General features: G+C 36.7%; 1 protein-coding gene across 3 annotated transcripts in view; it reads right to left on the bottom strand.

The window, feature by feature from the left end:
* The window catches only part of LOC135198051 (protein crumbs-like), a 199,131-nt gene that overhangs the window by 83,942 nt on the left and 95,443 nt on the right, over positions 1-19,746 (bottom strand). For all 3 annotated transcript variants that reach the window (XM_064225443.1, XM_064225441.1, XM_064225442.1), the window contains exons 2-12: positions 10,336-10,550; positions 9,001-9,210; positions 8,289-8,431; positions 7,915-8,156; positions 5,851-5,979; positions 5,480-5,646; positions 5,150-5,328; positions 4,032-4,173; positions 2,559-2,769; positions 2,325-2,441; positions 234-421 (exon numbers count right to left, since the gene is read on the bottom strand). In XM_064225443.1, coding sequence (XP_064081513.1) covers positions 234-421; positions 2,325-2,441; positions 2,559-2,769; positions 4,032-4,173; positions 5,150-5,328; positions 5,480-5,646; positions 5,851-5,979; positions 7,915-8,156; positions 8,289-8,431; positions 9,001-9,210; positions 10,336-10,550 — 1,943 coding nt within the window. The remainder of the gene's footprint in view (positions 1-233; positions 422-2,324; positions 2,442-2,558; positions 2,770-4,031; positions 4,174-5,149; positions 5,329-5,479; positions 5,647-5,850; positions 5,980-7,914; positions 8,157-8,288; positions 8,432-9,000; positions 9,211-10,335; positions 10,551-19,746) is intronic.

Here is a 19,746-nt window from a genome sequence, read left to right as displayed (position 1 = left end):
CTAACGTTACAGCTACGGTAATAATCTGTCCTGCTCAGTGATGAAGCTACCAAAACTCAGTATTACCTGATGGAATTGCATCCTACTACCCAAAATATCATATCATCTATTTTCACAAAATCACAATGTAATCACCCATTTATGATACAAAATTAATAGTTTGCTTTGCCTCCATTTTCCCAATGACTAAAATACAATATATATAACATTAAATACAATCATATATTACTCACCAGATCATTGCATGTAACAAAATTCTTGCACACATTTAAAGAGCATTCATCAAGATTTTCTTCACAGTAATCTCCAAAAAAACCAGGGGAACATGTGCACACATGGCTGTCAATCCCATCTTCACATGTTCCACCATTGTGACAAGGGTTTGGGCTGCAATCATCGTTGTTAATTTCACAATTTACACCTAAAAATTAGAAATTTTTTTGACTGAAAATGGTGAATGTCTGAAATGATAAAAGGTCTAAAAGCTACCTATAAAGCAGTTTTCGACACCAGTAAATACAGTACACACCCATTACATTTTGTTCAAGGTACTACTATGTAAGCTGAATTTGACTTTCACCCTTAGTCCATTCCACTCGAATGTCGGAAGTTAGACTTTAGTTACTGCCACAGGTGAACTGAAAACAAGCAACTTCAACTTTTGACTTTAAACTGTGGCACCAAATTACAGTATAAATATCTCAAGTCAGACACATAAATATACTATTATCATACAGTAGTATTAAAACCACTGAAATAAATTAAGTAGATATATACTTAAATATTGTAAATTCGTAGGATATATACAACAAACAATAAGAATCCTAACATTACCCACTTGTATTTGTTTTTTTATGAGTTGATGTTTTCAATTATTAATTATAGGGATAGGACTGTGATAATATATCACCTTTAGATTTACTGATGATCAATTACCATAAAATAATATCCTGTTTAATGACCATTCTAAATATCCTCAGTTCTTGATAATTCCAATACAAATGATGAAGCTTGTAAGCTAGTTTAATTTTTGGACACTAAATTATAACAATAAATTTCAAACTCAAATCTATGACTATAAGAGAGATTTTAAATATGATGAACTAGTAATTCAAGTTTCCAGCTAATAGGCCAAACAGTATGACCTTTGATGATATTCATTCAGTTTCAAACTTTGCTAATGTTTGCACGGAAGGATACAACTGTAACGGTAGCATTTTATGAGGTTATTCTGTGATTGGCTCCCTTCTGTGTTAATAAGGAAATTCTAGGAAATATTGTTCAATTGATAAATTTCATCACATTGATAAAATCTTCCTTCAACCAACTTAAGAGGATTAACATAAAAATGGCCTAACTGTGGATGGATCTCTTGGCATAAGTACTGCCTTTTCTGTAACTTTTCTCATTCATCACCTACCTGAAGAGAAAGACAGCAGTCTCTGAAATATAGTACTTTCTATATTTTGGCATTTTTATGGGCTCCTTTTATTAGATGGAATTCTGTTGTAACAGAACATTTTTACCAGTCGTGTATATACATATATTCACATATATGTATATGTATATATATACATACATGTATGTATATATATGTATATATACATACACAATATATATATATATATATATATATATATATATATATATATATATATATATATATATATATATATATATATATAATATATAAGGGATTTTGACGTAGGAAAAATCTATTTCTGGGCGAGGAAGCCGTGTCGCCCAGTGAAATATGTCTGCTTTAGCACTATTTCTAGTAAAATATTGCTATAATACCAGAGAACTGCTAAATTGGACATGTCAGAAGCTTCTGACTCGCTCACCTATATAAAAGGTGTCGGTATAAAACTGGGGCGAGTGTTAAACACTACCACAGCAACCCCTCCAATTAGCCTTTTCCTCATCAAAAGACCCTAAATACGGAGAGCCGACCCATAGTTTACACCTAGCTACCCAGTTGAAGGCGTCTGTGACGTCATACTTTTCGATTGCCATATTGTGTTCGTACGTTCGAATATAGCTATTTGTTCTTTTATTTTTATTCTTGGTTACGGATCGTCATATATATATATATATATATATATATATATATATATATATATATATATATATATATATAATACACACACACACACACACACACACACACGGAGAACGCAAATATGGGGGGTCCACTGTATATATATATTATATATATATATATATATATATATATATATATATATATATATATATATATATATATATATATATACACATCTATAACCTAGAGGCAACATACTACAGAAAAAAAAATGCTGTACCTGAATAGCCCCGAGGGCAACTGCATGTGTATGCATTCTCTGCATCATAACAAATCCCTCCATTTAAGCAAGGGGAGGAGTTGCATTCATCTATTTCTATGCAATCTGGAGGAAAGCCTAAAAAAAAGGAAAAATTGTAAATAAGGACGAAATACTCAGCTCATTATAGAATAACCAAATTTATTCAATAAAATTTTCAATGTACAGCAATTCATAAGATGATTAAAGTATTACCTGAAAATCCTGGCTTGCAGCGGCACATACATTCATTGATGAAATCGACTGCTTGCGCGTTCTCAGGACATGTCACATTAAAGCAATCATCTATATTATGTTCACAGTTATCTCCTTCAAATCCAAGGATACAAGAGCACCTATATCCATTCTTAAGGTCTGTACATGAACCACCATTCTGACAAGGGTTTGAGGAACATTCCTGCACTTCCTGTTGAAAAAAGTAATACAATTGCAATGAAGCTAACCCTATAGCAGGCATTATGCTGAAATAACTGAAGATCACTGAAGCATCAAAGACAGTGCAAGTGCAAGAGGCAAGGTTAAGATGGTATGGCCACCTGATGAGAAGAGAAGAGCAACACATGGCAAGAGAAGTGATGGACGTGGAGGTGGATGGAACACGAAGGAGAGAAAGACCTAAGACCAGGTGGAGAGATTGCATTCGAGATGATATGAGGGAGAAGGGGGTAAGGAGGAAATGACACAGGACAGAGGTAGATGGAAGAGACTCATTAAAAACGGCAACCCCGAATAGGGATAAATCTGGGATGAAGAAGATGCTGAAGTCACTGCATTCTTCCAGCTACAGACTGTTCCAAATGATTCACAACCTACAGCATCACTTTAGTTAATTGGAGGAAATTCATCCTGTTAAAAAAACCTGAGTGAAGTGGAGAAACTGAGGAAAATCATTACTGCATCCAAAAATGTAGAATTTCAATAAACATTTAATACAAGAATACTTCTTTTTTAAATTATCTTTAAGATAAGGATTTAATAAAACCTTCAAAAGTAAGAAAGTTTGTCGTGTAGTCTTAGACCAACAAACATTTAGTGCGGGATTCACCAAAAGCAAATTGGTTTCTTCTTGTTATTCTGTTTGATTTCAGTTGTAATACTAATAAACACCATAATTGTGCAGTTCTCATTATTGATTATCTATTAACAGTATGGAATGGGAAAAAACAAAATATCAGAAGTAACGTTTTATTTAGCATTCTAAAACATAAATGGAATCTTCGGAAAAAACTGTCACTAGAGAATTATAAGTTAAAAATAAAGAACTTATTTCCTACGATGTATATTAAAAAAAAAAAACATTTTAAATGTTAATGACAAACTGTTGTATTTGGTTATAGGATTAAGAAAATTGTTATTAAATATAAGTAAATGTTATATGATGAACATTTATAAAATGCCAACTATGTAAATGCCAATTATGTAAATGCTATAACATATCTGTAAATTTAATTTAATGTATTTTTCTAATAAAAAGAAAAAAAAAAGTAAATTGGGGTCAAGCTTAACACCCAACATCAAACTATTTTAAAAAATCATACCATAATGGGTCGAATTGCCAAAATATGTTTAGCTTCGTATAATGCAGCAGAATGTTTTGAATGAACCTAACTGAATTAACTGCAATCAAGATGGAACGAACATGAAACAGAAAGCAAAACTCATACTTACTACTTCACAGTGCTTCCCAGAATACCCAGGGGTACAGGCACACTCATAGTCACCATAGAGATCAAAACAAGTCGCTCCATTTGTGCATGGATTCAGTAGTAAGCATTCATCAATGTTTGTTTCGCAGATATCCCCGTCATACCTGGAGACGATAGGTATTTGATCATTATGGAGAAACATTGGTCTCCGAGCAAAGCATAAAAGATTGCAAACAGCCAAATAAGTTAAACTGCTGAGGTAAATCCTGAACTGGGGATGTTAAATGTAATATTTTACTAGAAATAGTGCTAAAGGGGACACATTTCACGGAGCGACACGGCTTCCTCGCCCAGAAATAGATTTTTCCTACGTCAAAATCCCTTTTCTTTGTCTTTCTTTTTGAGGAGGAATAAGGGAGATAGCTCGTATTTTGTAAAATCAAATTTCTAAAGTAATGACGCATCAATGTTTTTAGAACATACATAATACACGGTGAAATGTCTGGTTAGGTGTGAAAGAAAAGTATGAAAAGCTTTAACCGTATTTTATTACAAAGCCCTTTAAAAATTAAATATAAAAGAAAGGCATAGGAAGTTATAACCAGATTTTATTACAAAGCCTTTCAAAATGAAATACGAAAGGCATGGAAGTTATAACTGGATTTTATTATGAAGCCTTTCAAAACGAAATATGAAAGAATGGCATGAATAGTTATAACCAGATTTTATTACAATGCCTTTCAATATGAAAAATAGGTAGGAAAAGTTATAAACCATACTGTATTTTATTTCAAAGCCTTTCAAAATAAAGTATTTGCATTATAACTGTATATAAAAATATTTCCATTCGCTGCCAATATATTTCAATGTGCAAATAGCTTCAGTATGTAAACAGAGCATTTAAATGTCACTCAGGTAGAAACAGAATAGCCAAGGAGCCATATGAAATTGGACGCAACACAAATAACTAAAACTAAGTCCCTTATAGGTAAAAATAAATAAGTTAATATGTAACAGAGCCTTTTCATGTGAATAATACTGACGCATAATTTTCTATCAAAAAATATCAGATAATACAAATTTTTAGAATCAATTGCATGCAAATTTGTCTTGAGACCTGAATTCTAAAAAAATCCATACCCTGTGCCTTCACAGTCACATTCAAAACTGTTCACTTGATCAATGCAGATGCCGCCGTGCCAGCAAGGTTGAGATATGCAATTATCATCATTTATTTCACAGTGCTCACCACTGAAGCCAGGCTGACATTGGCACTCATAAATATCACCAAATGAATTCACTGTACAAGTCGCATTATTCTGTAGAAAGTAAAAAGAACAGTGAATTAAACTAGTCAGCAATGAGAAAATCAAAACATAACCACATGCATAATGCATTGTACCTCAAAAACTGTACCAAATGTTTCAACATTGAGCAAAATGCACCACAAAAGGTATAACGAAAACTTACTCTGCAGGGATTGTCGTCATTGTCACAAAAGGATTCATCAATCTGAATTTCACAAATGGGCCCTGTGAACCCAACTGGACAGGCACAGTATGTTGAATTACCCAGCCGATCTTCTTGACACATACCCTGATTCAGACACTGGAAATCAGGGCGATGGCACAGAGGTCCTGTAATATTCATACCTATGAAATGCTACATAAGTAACTTATAGTATGTACAAAAAGTAGATGGCTAGTTGAAAATTTACGAAGATAAAACTTTCTTGCTTGATGACAACCACCAAGAATTTCACAACTTCAATAAACTCCTACAAAAGGCAAATGATTCGCTCAACATTAATTCAGTTATCAGCAAATACTGAAGTTGTATACCTGAATCTGCTTCACAGTTTTTTCCCGAGTACCTAGTGTAGCAGGTACACATAGGACCCTCTGGCGTCGAAGTGCACACACCATGGCGTCCGCATGGTTGAGAGAAGCACTGATCTTCATCATAGCCACCTGGACAAAATTATTCATTTCCTTATCAAATTTTGCATATGCCAGCTGGGAACGGACTTAAGATATTATTCATTCTCAAATACCATCAACTAACCTAACGAATGCCAAGAGTTGTGTGGAAATAGATAGATTACGTAACAGTACAGTCAGGTATAACAGTATTTCAAAAAGATTCCGGAACCGGGCTAAAATCAAGGTTGATTAATACAACAATGTCTATTCAATGCGAAAACAATCAGGACAACTAAAATTAGTACTGCTACGTAAAAAGCACAAGGAGTGATCCTCCTCCTCCTCCTCCTCCTACATAAATCAATAAACACTACATGAAGCTTTCTCTAGATTTTATAAACCTCACGCATTCTTATATTTTACAAAGAAGCAGTCATACAGTTTGCATAATTCAAGATATAGTATCAAAGTTCTCTAACAAGTTAAAGGCAAAATTACATTAAAAAAACACACTCACACACAAACAACTGCCAAATTTAGGTTCCTTGTATAAACTACCAAAATCAGGGACAACACTTGCACTATGAAAAGTTCTACTTGACAAGGCTCCAGCAAAGCAAATTAAACAGCAAAAAATACTTAACAGCAAAATGTATAATTCAAAAACTTAACTTATTTTACAGAGAAAGTGCAGTAATTGTACAACTCTGCTATGGTACATCTTAACGAAATTTACTGAGAAAAACATTCATAACAATAACAGACTAATCATCAAAAGAAATCATGCTTCTTGACTCAGTAATACAGTACTTGCACCGATATAGGTTTGATTGTTGTTTTTATCACCCTCAAACTTTGAAAAAACCATTTGAGACATAAAAGTGAGGCTTTCCTATATAGATATATATAATATAATATATATATATATATATATATATCCTATAGATATAACTATATAATATCCTATATATATATCTATATATATAATAATCGCTATTATATATGTATCTATATATATATATATATATATATATATATATATATATATATATATATATATATATGTGTGTGTGTGTGTGTGTGTGGTGTGTGTGTGTGTGTGTGTATGTGTAAGCCTCACTTTTATATTTCAAATTAATTTTATTCACAGTTGAAGCACAAACTACAAGTACTTTTCACAAATTTCAGCCTTGGCACTGGGAACGTTAAGGGGGTTTAGAAAAAAAAATGGGTCTGCATGGCACCCTCAAAATCTTGTTTTCACTTGAACAAAAGTTATTAACCCCTGAAGTTTTCACAGGATCCTTACTCAATTTGGAACCTGGCACACTGGTAAAGAGCTACAATACAAAAATATTACTTAGGTCTCTACAGGCATCATATCCAAAGAAATGAATTACAGAGGGAGCAATCACAATACCAGAAATACTAAGATTCTTACATACAGTACTGCAGAGCATTTGCTCAGAACCTAGAAACTAGCAAGTTCACAGAACCCAACGCCACTTTTAGAGAGAGAGGGAGAGAGAGAGAGCATGCTTACCTCCACCTGAGAAAAATGTGGAAGAGCCAATCAGAGCAGCGACGTGCGGACAGCGCCACCGAAAGGCACACAAAGTAGTCATCGCAACATCCGACCACCAAGCAAGTGAAAATAAGCCGAGCAAAAAGCCACACCACCATCAAAACATTTGTGTCAAAAGGCAGAGAAATGGAAATCTAATCGTATTCTTTACTGGAACTGACCAAGATTAATTACAGTCATCAACAATGAGAGGAAACGTGTATTATGTTTTTCTTACTGATCTCCTGCTGTGCTGAACCACAGGGGTTTCAAATGACATCTAACCTTGGACATTTCAGTATCTTTTCAACAAATAATCACATCACAAAACTATGACATATCAAGTCAACTTATCAGCATGCAGCTATATATTTAGAAAAATTGAGGCTAATCATACAGAACTCAAAACAGTCACTCACTGCAGTCTGTGCCATCAGGTAACGGACAGTTATTCCAGTCGACGCCAGAATGTTTAATGAGGGAGGTGGTGAGTTCGGTTCCAGCTCCCTGCAGGATGCAACCGGTGAAATTGGCACCGATCCTTAAGCGTGGCTCGGGAGACAAGAGCCCGAGGTCGATCAAAGACGAACTATTACTCGTCGTGTTTGCAATAACTACATTGTCCTGGTCCACACCTAGTGTTAGAATTCCAAGCTCAAACCTGCAAAATTTGAAAAAAAGAAAAAAAAAAAAGCTTCTAGGTAGGTGAAACAAAATAAATGCCGTTTCTCAGCAGCTTTCTAAAGGATGTAAATTATGCAGGACAGTAAATTATGCAGTCAACGGATAATACCTGAGATATGCTCTGTGCCAAGCGTTGTCATTCAGTCCCTTTCCGAGAGTAGTGATGGTTTCTTGGTCGCGATGGTTGAGCTTCAGCACCAAACTGCCTTCCTCATTAACAGCTAAAGACAAAGCGTCGCCCCCAGACCCACTCTGTAAGTACGAAGTGAGAAGTGAGCGTGCACCAGCTTCATATCATTTTCAACCGAGTATTCTAGACTTAAAAAGAACGATCATATGAGATGTACAGCTCAGTACCTAGTTACACAAAATTTGACAAAAGGAGAGCACATTTCTAAACCTTGAAAGGCAGATCACATATTAATTGGCTGAAATATCGACTTACAAATTAATAAGAGAGTTCCAAAAAAAAATTGCTACAAAAAAAAAAAAAAAAAAAAAAATCCATGATCCCGATTTACTATGAAAGGATGACAGATTATTATTATTACTAATATAAAATTAGCATTTACCAGCCCAAAGAGTCTAACTGGAGGAAATGATTGAAATAGATAAATACGCACAAAAAAATACAGAATTATAATAAATCAATGATAAATGTGCTGATATCATATTGATTGTGATCATAACTCGGAGAACGCAAAGACAAATCAGGAACGCCATCAGCAAAAGTAAAAATCCTTTTGACAAAAACTGAAGAGAGACTAACACCCTCATTTCAACTCTCCACAAAAGAAAAACCACAAAAAAAACTATCTCACCTGCGACAGCAGAGTACCAAACAAACAGGTACGAAAGCTGATGGAAGTGTACCCACGGAGATTGATCGGAAGAGGTAATAAAACGACGGAGTTTGTGGTAAAATAGCCTTCTCTGGCACCGCCTCCTAATGTTAACGTCGTGGCATCTTCCGTTTGCAGATTTGCCAAGTAGGAGTCGTCCGTCTCACTAATCGAGGACCCATCCCACTCCTGCAACACATTTTGCATTCATTTATTTTTTTGCAGCATAGAAATGGATGAGTCATTAGCTAAAACACACACACACACACACACACACATATATATTATATCTATATTATATATTTATATGTATATTATATATAATATTATATATAATATATATATATATATATATGTAAATATGTTGTGTGTGTATGAAGATAAAAGGCCCATAAAACACTATTTTAACATTGCAACCATATATTTCGAGCACTTCCTTCTGTGCTCTTGATCACTGGTAAAATTTATGGTTGCAACGTTAAAATAGTGTTTTATGGGCCTTTTATCTTCATCATTTATCTGGTTGTATTAACAGTAAACAGACCGACATTCATATATATATATATATATATATATATATAGATATATAACTAACAACAAACATACATGCATAAATATTGTATCATTGCAAGCAACAGCAATCTCTCTCTCTCTCTCTCTCTCTCTCTCTCTCTCAATCTCTCTCTCTCTATCTCTCTGCTCTTCGCCTTCTCTCTATATATATATTATATTAATATATATTATATATATATATATATATAGATATATATATTATATCATATATATATATAATTTATATATATGTGTGTGTGTGATGGAAATAAACACTTAGGAACGTATTTCACAGAAATAGACTTCCAACTCACCACGGTATCGAATCCCGGTCTTTCGAGAAAGAGTCCAGGGCATTAGCAATTCGAACTGCTATATAATGCCCTGGATTCTCACTCGAAAGACCAGGGTTCGGTTCCGCTGTGAGTCGGAAATTTACACATACACAAATATATATAATATATATATATATCTATATATATATATAATATATATATCTATATATATACATATATAATATAACAGATATAATATGTGTGGGGGTGTGTGTGTGTTGTGTGTAGTGTGGTGTATATGGATGTATATAAAGAGAGAGAGAGAGAGAGGATGGGGGGCGTGGTTGCTGCTCGCATTGCATAATGTTCACAGAATGACTAAATGTCTAAAATGTTATTCAAAAATCAATTGCCAGCCATCCAACCTGCAACGATAACGTAGGTAGGCAGCTGCACAGGGGTGAAAAACTCACAGATCTGCACTTACAGGTGTATATACATCCACAGGCGATGTTTCGTCATTCGGTGGTGGTGGAGCTGGCGAGGTGTCCGGTGGCTCCGAGTCTTGGCCGAAGTCATCTGTTTGGACGAAGTTGTCGCCACTGTCGGCAACGGACGGAGGTTGAGTAAATGTCGATTCTGGCTGGCTGATTTGTGACGCTGCCGGGTTCAGCTGGACCACGATCAGTAATAAACAAACACCTGCAAAGGGAGAGGAAATGGAAATGCATTAGAAAGGTGAATATCGACGATATCTTTTTCATTCACATTTGACACAGACGCCAAAAACTGGATTATATGGTTAAAATAATGAGATTTGTCATTTCAAGTCCTATAGTATTATTACTACGCACAATATTTGACTTCAATTACTCTGATGAACAAGAAAATATATATCATTCCTTTGCTTGGAAGCCTATTACAACTAGTCATACAAACCGAAAGTTAAATACAACGCAAACATCTTGAGTTCCTGCTTGGAAGACATGGTTCACGCTGATGCCTATGGTATAGTACAGCTATCACACGATAGACGCAGGCAAAAAGCTGCTTACTTGCACTTAGGAAATACTCTCAATATTTTTTTTTCCACTTTTACTTTTCTACAATTCTTCACAGCACTATCATTCACGTTCTGCTGGCAAAAAGTCTTGTCAGGAGCTTTTAAAAATGAATGGAGATAAATAATAAAGTCACAAGACAGATTATTTCGACTTGTGATTGCACTATCGAGAAACAAAGTTTTGGGAGAGCAGCGTCATTGAAAGAAATGTAACGTATAGCTGTAAACCCTCCGAAAGGCGTCCTTCAATCACATTCACGTACTATCAAAATTTCTACCTTGAATGGGAAATAATATATCATTGAAGCGCGCAGTCCATGTTTAAAGCCCTGAGTTGGATTTATATATACCTAAAAAATATTCTGATATTAGTTGACAATACTTTATAGATACTTGATAAAACGCCATCAATAATAATAATAATAATAATAATAATAATAATTCAGTCCTTCAGCAGTCATCGCTTGATAATGTCCTGCGGATCAGGAAGAAACGTCGCGTTGGAGAGAGAGAGAGAGAGAGGAGAGAGAGAGAGAGAATTGTATAAGCAATAATAAACCAAATGACTCAACCGAATAATAATAATAATAATGATACAGCGGATATACTCAATATTATAAATAAGGCTCTTATTACAAAGCAATCACAGAAAACAAAGCGCAATCATACACCGCACAAAAACAGCAAATTGTGGGGGAAAATCTTATCACAGCTAAACCGCCTTTGAAAGAGGAACAGCTCCATTGTTAGTGCTAAAACCAGGAAACTTGATACCGATTGGGAAGGGAAGAATGGTTATAAAAGAACTTACAGGAAAATTAAGCGAGGTTAAAAGAGAGAGAGAGAGAGAGAGATTTCATCAAGAGCAAGAACCGATCTGACACAAGATTGAGGCCGATACTTGCCCATGTATCCGTTAGGTCTATGAAACCCTGCATCTAAATAAAATATCATCATGATTTTATGGTCACACAGGGAATCACACAGGGAAAACAGACTTCAGTTCATGATGCAGAATACCGAGAGGGCTTGAGTTTTTCGAGAGGCAAAGAAGTACCCACCAGACCTCAATCTTTCTCGGACTTACGGCAAAGAAAATTAACTATAAAAAGAAAAGTAAATATAAAAAGAAAACTAACTATAAAAAGAAAACTAATTATGAAAAGAGAACTAATATGAGAAGAAAACTAACCATAAAAAGAAAACCTATGGTTTCTTTTGAAACTCACTCCAAAGTTAGTTTCACAAGGAATCAGTATTTACTTTAATTTCGCATAGGCTTTTGAAGTAGAGAGAGAGAGAGAGAGAGCAGGTATCTTTGTCTATTGTCCCAGTGAGGATACTACACGCCCATAGGAAACCCCTTCCCTAAGATGAGGGAGAGAGGGCATGGAGGATGCAGCAGAAGTTAGAACAGTGAGGAACTGGCAGGTAGAAAACGCAAGTGCATAAGAGTGGGGGAGGCGGAGGGGGAGGGGGTTGGGCAACAAACAAGAGGAGACGAGATAGGAGAGCGGCCGCTCCCCGTCTCTTGCATGCCCCACCACCACCCCCCTTGACCTTGGACTTGCAACTTCTGGCGACCCCTACCTGCAACCCCAAACGACCCCTACCACCAACCCCCTCCTCTGCCTTCGGATGTTATCCTATCCACATCCTTCCATCCACTTCCCATTTTCATGGGTCATATGCTTTTGAGCAACGCAGAAAAGCAGAAAGTGCAAATTTCAGTATTTCGCTGACATAAAACTCTTCTAAAATCCCCAATAATGCCACACCACAGATTAATGAAGAGATATGAGAGGAAGAATTAACCATTTCTATTTACTTCACAAAAAATGAGAGGTAAAAAAGTTAAAAACCCTTCTTTAAATTTATACGGCCCTTCCTACATCTCATACTAAAAATATTGGGTTAAATTCGGCAACCTTTCAGATTATATATATAAATACTTAAAAATTCACAGTAGATGCACGTGACTTCATTAAATAAGCGAATACCACAGGAAAACGATAGGCAGAGAGCACTTGGGTTATATATATATATATATATATATATATATATATATATATATATATATATATATATATATATATATTATACATTCAATACTGAAAGAGCAGCTTCACACCTTGCTGCGACTCCTCAAAATCCCTCATTTCTGAAGTCATTTCTTCATTACCGACTTGTAAAGACAGGGAACATAGATATCTCAGGGCGAAATGATCTGTAGTGATAAGTCCAAAGCAAGATTTACATCAACAATCCAAGTCAGTTTATTGACCTCAGCTGAGGGCAGCCTTTGTGTCTCTTCTTCGGCCCTCGCTGACTCTTCTACCTTATCTCCAAGTCCCATCTTCCAACTCCTCCTTTGGAAGGCTCTTTATGTTTCCTACTTCCCAATGAACTCCTCGCACCTTATTCCCCCAAGTCAGTCACCAACACCTCTCCTGCAGCCTCCCCCTCCCACGCCTTCGTGCTCTCTCATATTCTTTCCCCAATTCAGATCTTCGTTATAATGGCTAGATATTCCTAGAGAGGCAGATTCACTGATCGCGTGCTTCATCCTTTTTTCCAATTAAAACGTGTCCAAACGAATGTTAGAATTTACTAGAACATGTAGAATCTACTGCGTCACTTTTTTTTTTACCAGATACATATGCAATTGTAATAGTCACATGCCCTCTTAACTTCTTGAATTCTTTGCTCTTTTTTGGATACGCCTGAAGATCCAAGTTCAAAGAAATTTGACTGACCTACGCAAAGTGTGGCTTCGTTACTCACTAGATCCTATATATCCTATTTCGTTTTTTTATGCAGATCAGACAACTTTCCCGAATTTCCTTCCTCATCCAAAGGTCTTCTACCTTTCATCAGTTTCCTCGGCCGTGCCCACTGGCTCACCTTTCCTCGCCCTTTCATCGCGCTTTGTGCCCTCTGCCCCTCTCACACCCTGCCTGGCCTCATCTTCCCTCCAACCCCAAGCGACCAAATCCGAAGGCAGTTAACTCCACCCTCCTTCGACCTCTCGAGTTAACGGTCGCAGGTGAATCAAGAAAAAAAGGCGTCGGAGGATTCCGAGCTATATTGCATTCGCCACGACGCGACGGCTGCATTGTTCAGCAGATAATGGTGATTGCAATCAGCGATTTTCCGTTGTGCTAGATGAAGAAGCGTGCTCCGATTAATTGGAAATCCGAGACGACAGATAAAGATAAAAAGACTGATTCCGATTTCACCAGGAACACCTACGCTCTCGTCAGTATCATGAATTAAATCAACTGGTAAAGGATTTAGGCCAAAATTCAGATGGTTCTATTGCCTGTCTCGATACTTTTGCCACTGAAGTGGATATTTCGAATTACATTCGAGAAAACTGATGACGTCTTCGGTTCTTTTGAATATTACGCAGAGAGATCATTTTAAATGATCGATGTTACAATTATTAATACTCTAGTAAATAAAATAACATGTTCTAGGCACATAAACAACATAACATGGTCTAAGCCAAAATAATGAGAGAGAGAGAGAGAGAGAGAGAGAGAGAGAGAGAGAGAGAGAGAGAGAGAGAGAGAGAGACCCTGCTCAGACAACCCACTGGAGGATATGGACATAATAGCCGTTACCCATCTTCCTCGACATGTGGGTTTTCGTTTTCGTCATAAAATCAGAATAATACACATATCATAAGTTTCTTTCTCGTGTTAACCCTTCTGCAGGCCATAGAATGTAAACAAATAAAACACTTTACTCATCTGAACCCCCATTTTTTTTAATGAAAGGATGGAAAATATGTAGAGTAAAACATAAAAATATATAATTCCCAAAGGGTATACAGTCGTGTCTAAAACAGACAACCTTACAATACTGAAGCTTGGTCAATCTAATCTCACTAAATGGAACCTTGACTTTGAGCTTAAACTTTACCAAAAACGTAGCCTACTGTTCTTCCTCCCGCCATTCCCTTCATTCCAGCGCTGTAGTAGCGGTCCGTCCATCCGTCATGCCTAGTTGGATAAACCGAGACACCAGATAAGATTTTAGCAAATGGTCCTGTCGGGCCAGAATCTGGCTGCACATCTCGTGAATACCACACAGGACAGGATGCCCAAGGCGAATCCACTTTTCTCGGGGAAGACGTATAGGATCATGATCGCTGCCTCCATGCCCATATTAGGCGGTTCAATGACATTAGGTTCAAAGCGCCCAGCTCATCAAGAAAGTAAGTGACGGTAACTGATCAAACTGACTCGGACTTGGACTTCATACTGACGTGATGCTGTTGACATTTTCTTTCATGATCTCTGCCTGAACAGAAAATCTCGTGCTATCCTTTCAGCTTCTCTTTCCAACCTACCCCCAGCGTCGCAAAGGAGGGATGCGCTAGACTCATGGGCTTCCACTTCCTACCGAGGGGTTCCAGCCAGCCCCCTCACGTCGTTCCATTCCCTTCCAAGAACAGACCTCTCCCTCTTCTCCCTCACCCCAACAACAAATTCCTCCTCTCCACCGTCCAAGGATATGCAAAAGTGCATTAACGACTCGCTTCCATTGCAACGCTCATCTAAGGCTCTCCTCACCCCTGAATCCAAGCCCCCCTCCCCCACCCAAAAGTAACCCGACCACCAGGGTATATACAGAAACACCTGGACTCCCGGATATCCGCCAACGTTAACCCAATTAACCTTAAAAATCCCACCTGGTGCGAGAAAAGGAAGGGTTAGGATCCACATCGAATACTCAGTCGATTGACTGTAAACGCATTTTCCAGAAGGAAGCTTCCAGCTACTGAGGCTTCGGCGGGAGGTGGGAAGGGTTCCTCAAACAATGAGGGAAGAGGACACGACAAAAGACGCCATCGTATAATTGCTGACTGAAGAGGAGGGAAGGGAAGGGAAGGGGTATATTCCCGGTGGCCTCGATGGGATCCTAACACCATTGTTTGAAATGTTCTTAGCATTCTTCTCATTTACAAGCGCAGGAAATGAACTCGCGCTATGCACACTTAGTTCAAAGAATATTCGATTGAATCAATAAGAAACCGCTTAAGTAAATATAAGAGCATAACTTCATTTACGGAGTATAGTGCCTACTAAGATGAAAGGGTCGAAGGTCTGTCAAGTATTGAGGTGGTGGTCTCTCTCTCTCTCTCTCTCTCTCTCTCTCTCTCTCTCTCCTCTCTCACACACACACACACACAACGAGTTTTTAAATTCAGTAAAGCATGACTTCAAACACTTTGTTAATAAAGACTTGGAAATACAATCACGCTTTCGCAAGATATTAAAATAATAATATCTGCAATTAAGTTTGTTTTTTGCCTGCTAATATTGTCAGATCAAACTGTGTCAGTGACTTGCATGGTCAATTCTAACAGTAACTTCAATGAGCAATACTCTCGAGTCCACAGGAAATTTACTTCGGAGGAGCGAACCTACAAGTCATCTTCTGACGAGCTTGTTGTAATGTAGGTCGAGATGGTAAGTGGCGGTTATTCGTTTTTAAACACATTCAAATGCATTTTGTTAGGCTTTGTGTGTGTGTGTGTGTGTGTGTCTCGTGTGTGTGTCTCAGAGCTGAAGAGCAGAATTCATTATGAGATTCGGTGGAAGAGAGGAAGACGCAGCTCTACTCAAGGACAAACACAAAGAACTATTGTCCAGTTGCGTAATCTCTCAAGTGGGACACTCGACTGCGCTTCGCGCGTGAAAAGTATGAATTCCCGCGAATAAATAAACAAAATGGTGAAATTCAGAGAAGCAGGAACTTATTCTAACAGACCAAAGCTTTGCCTCGTCAAAACTTAATCAAGCAAGTGAAGAGGCCTTGTCATTAGAGGATGAATTAATTATATCAGACTACAAACTGTAAACTATACCGGATTCTGTGGGCTCTTCTTCTTGTCCTTAAACTGTGCTGAAACCGGACATCTATCGGGACTTGCAACTTGAAGTATGGATTTCAACTGAGTTGCAAAATATCCTTCAGTCTAAAACTGTATTATTAAAACTCTTCCTGCAATAGATGCTCATTACCATCAGCTGCCTCCCAAACAATAATCTATAAATAAAAAAAAGCGGCAAACTAAAAAATTCCAGGACATTGAAATAAAAAATGACATCGAAAATTTTTTCACAGTCGTGCCGGGAATTGAACCCGTGATGAAATGTATTTCAATGTCATCTTCTCTCAAGGAGGAGATACCGAGCGACAATAAACAATTCGTTACGTCGTCTCCAGTTCTCTATAATTTACAAGAATCTGGCCAGAGACGGTCTTTCAAATAATTAGGCCATAATCCACTGACAACATATATATATATATATATATATATATATATATATATATATATATATATATATATATATATATATATATATAAGGAGCCCATAAAACCGCCAAAATATAGAGAAAATACTATATTTCAGAGACTGCTGTCTCTTTCTCTTCAGGTAGACAGCAGTCTCTGAAATATAGTATTTTCTCTATAGTTTGGCGTTTTTATGGACTCCTTTTCTTAGATGGAATTCTGTTGTAACAGAATTTTACCAGTCATACACACACACACACACACACATATATATATATATATGGAGGCTGTGAATAGTGATAAATAATAACATGTGTAGATAGCCTGGGATGCTGATGTGTTGAACGTAAGCCTTCCAAGAAAACAGCGTGAATGCTACTGTATCTCATGGTTTAATAACGGTTAGAATTTTCATATGAATATAAATTTGAACTAGAGCCCTCATGCACTTATACAACCCTTCTTTGTCCTCTCACTTTCTCATGTATGTCAGTTTGTCTGCTAAGTAAAGGACGTTGAGTTGAAAGATCTTGCAGTAACTACAGTGTTTTACTTATATATATATATATATATATATATATATATGTGTGTGTGTGTGTGTGTGTAACTGAATCATGAAAGTTTGGAACGTGATAAATGCCTATATAAAGGTATATGCCACGAAGAAAAGTGAAACACTGGGGTAGCTGCAAGATATATAAGGCAAAAGCCACGAATTAAAGTGAAAATGGAGCACCGATGTAAGGCCTTTCGATTCACGTCCTTTACTAAGCAGAGTAAAGGACGAGAGTCGAAAGGTCTTGCAGCGGTACTTCATTGTTTCACTTTCCTTCGTGGCTTTTGCTTTTATTAATATATATATTCATCCCGTTCCAAATTTTCGTGATTCAGTTATACATACATACAAATATTATATATATACATACATATACTTTATACATATATGTATGTATATATATACACACATCAGGGTGTTTGAAGACTCGCGTTAAAACGTATATGAGTTCGTGTTTAGAATGGTTTCAATTCCCACACCCCCATACACTCCTATTGGGGAGATCTCTTCAATGGCCGTCTTCAAGCTCTTTATTGTTCCAGACTACGGACACGCCCACAATCCTCCCTCCCTCTCTCTATCTCTCTCTGCGTCTTTTCCCATCGGCTTTTCTTCTTCTTCTATCGACGATCAAAAGGAATCTCATCGACCGATATGAAGCGAACGAACAATAGCGGCAGGAAACATGATAAACGTGAATGGAGAAAAGTAGACTTTCCTCTCCAACGATACCAGATGTCTCTGAATATACTGCTGTCGAAAGTGATGTCGTTTTTCACTTCTTGTCTTTAATGTATTTTAAATTTTCTTTGTTTATGTCTTCTACAATAAAGCATTAAATTGACTTAAATGCGTTTTGTGAGCCCTCAAAATCACAAGACAAATGGGGGCCATGGAAATAGGACAAATAATTTTCTCTTGCAAATATGCTAACATGAAACAGAGGCTTCCAACATGAAAGGACTTTTTATGCGACTTTCCTGCGAGCAATGACGAAATTCTAACATAAGACCGAGAGGGGAACTCACGTTGATACTGGGAGTGTTTTGAAGGTAAATCAAAAAGTCTTACGAAATGAGTTGATCTCGCATGAACATGCTATAACAATCACGTATTAAGTGCGAAAGGGTTAAGCGAATACAATAAACACTCAAGAATAAAAGAGCCACTTCAATCAAAATTGCGTAAGATCCAACGGAGGAACCACGGCTTCAAGAGTGGTTTCGATTAATTCCTAAAAGCGAATCAAAACCTATTATAATCTCTCGCATGCTGTGAGTCAAAGAAAAATATTACATATTTACCTGAAAATATTTTGGATAACGCCCCCATGTACGCCAACTAAATGACGTATTTATACCACAAACATTCATAGCAGCAACGTTCAATCTCTGCTCGCTTTCTTCTTAATGGTGAAAATGTTAAACAGTCTTTGAATGAGGTGAAAAGGCTTCAGGGAAGGTTAGTAATGGTTCGACTATGAAGTTATCAGGACTGAAGCGATGTTGGATGAATGTGCTGATGACTAAGGCAGTGGTCTTCAAACTGTGGGCCATGGGCTGATTATCAGGTGGGCCACGGACAATTTGAATTTAAATTATATAAAAATAAAAGTATATTTTCTTTCATCCGGGACCTATAATTATAAATAAATAGTATATGTAAAAATATGGAAATACGTAAATATATTTTCTTTTTCTTATTCTATCCAAGTAATTGTTCACTAGTTCATTTTTAGATAATAAAAATGGCCATGAAACGATTCTGAACATATTTGTATATTGAATTTGTGAAAATCTATGTTTTGAATTTATGGCAATAACATGTAATAAAATTTAAGTTCCAGGAACTATATGTTGTGTATTTTGAATTTATCAATTCCTATTCTAAATCTAAAGTAGTGGGCCATGGTGTTTGGAGAATCTAAAGTAGGCCATGACCTCAAAAAGTCTGAAGACCAATGGACAAA

Source organism: Macrobrachium nipponense, chromosome 21, assembly GCF_015104395.2.
Source record: "Macrobrachium nipponense isolate FS-2020 chromosome 21, ASM1510439v2, whole genome shotgun sequence".
Lineage (NCBI taxonomy): Eukaryota > Metazoa > Arthropoda > Malacostraca > Decapoda > Palaemonidae > Macrobrachium > Macrobrachium nipponense.
Note: the sequence above shows the minus strand (reverse complement) of the source record. Positions and strands in the feature narration are given on the sequence as shown.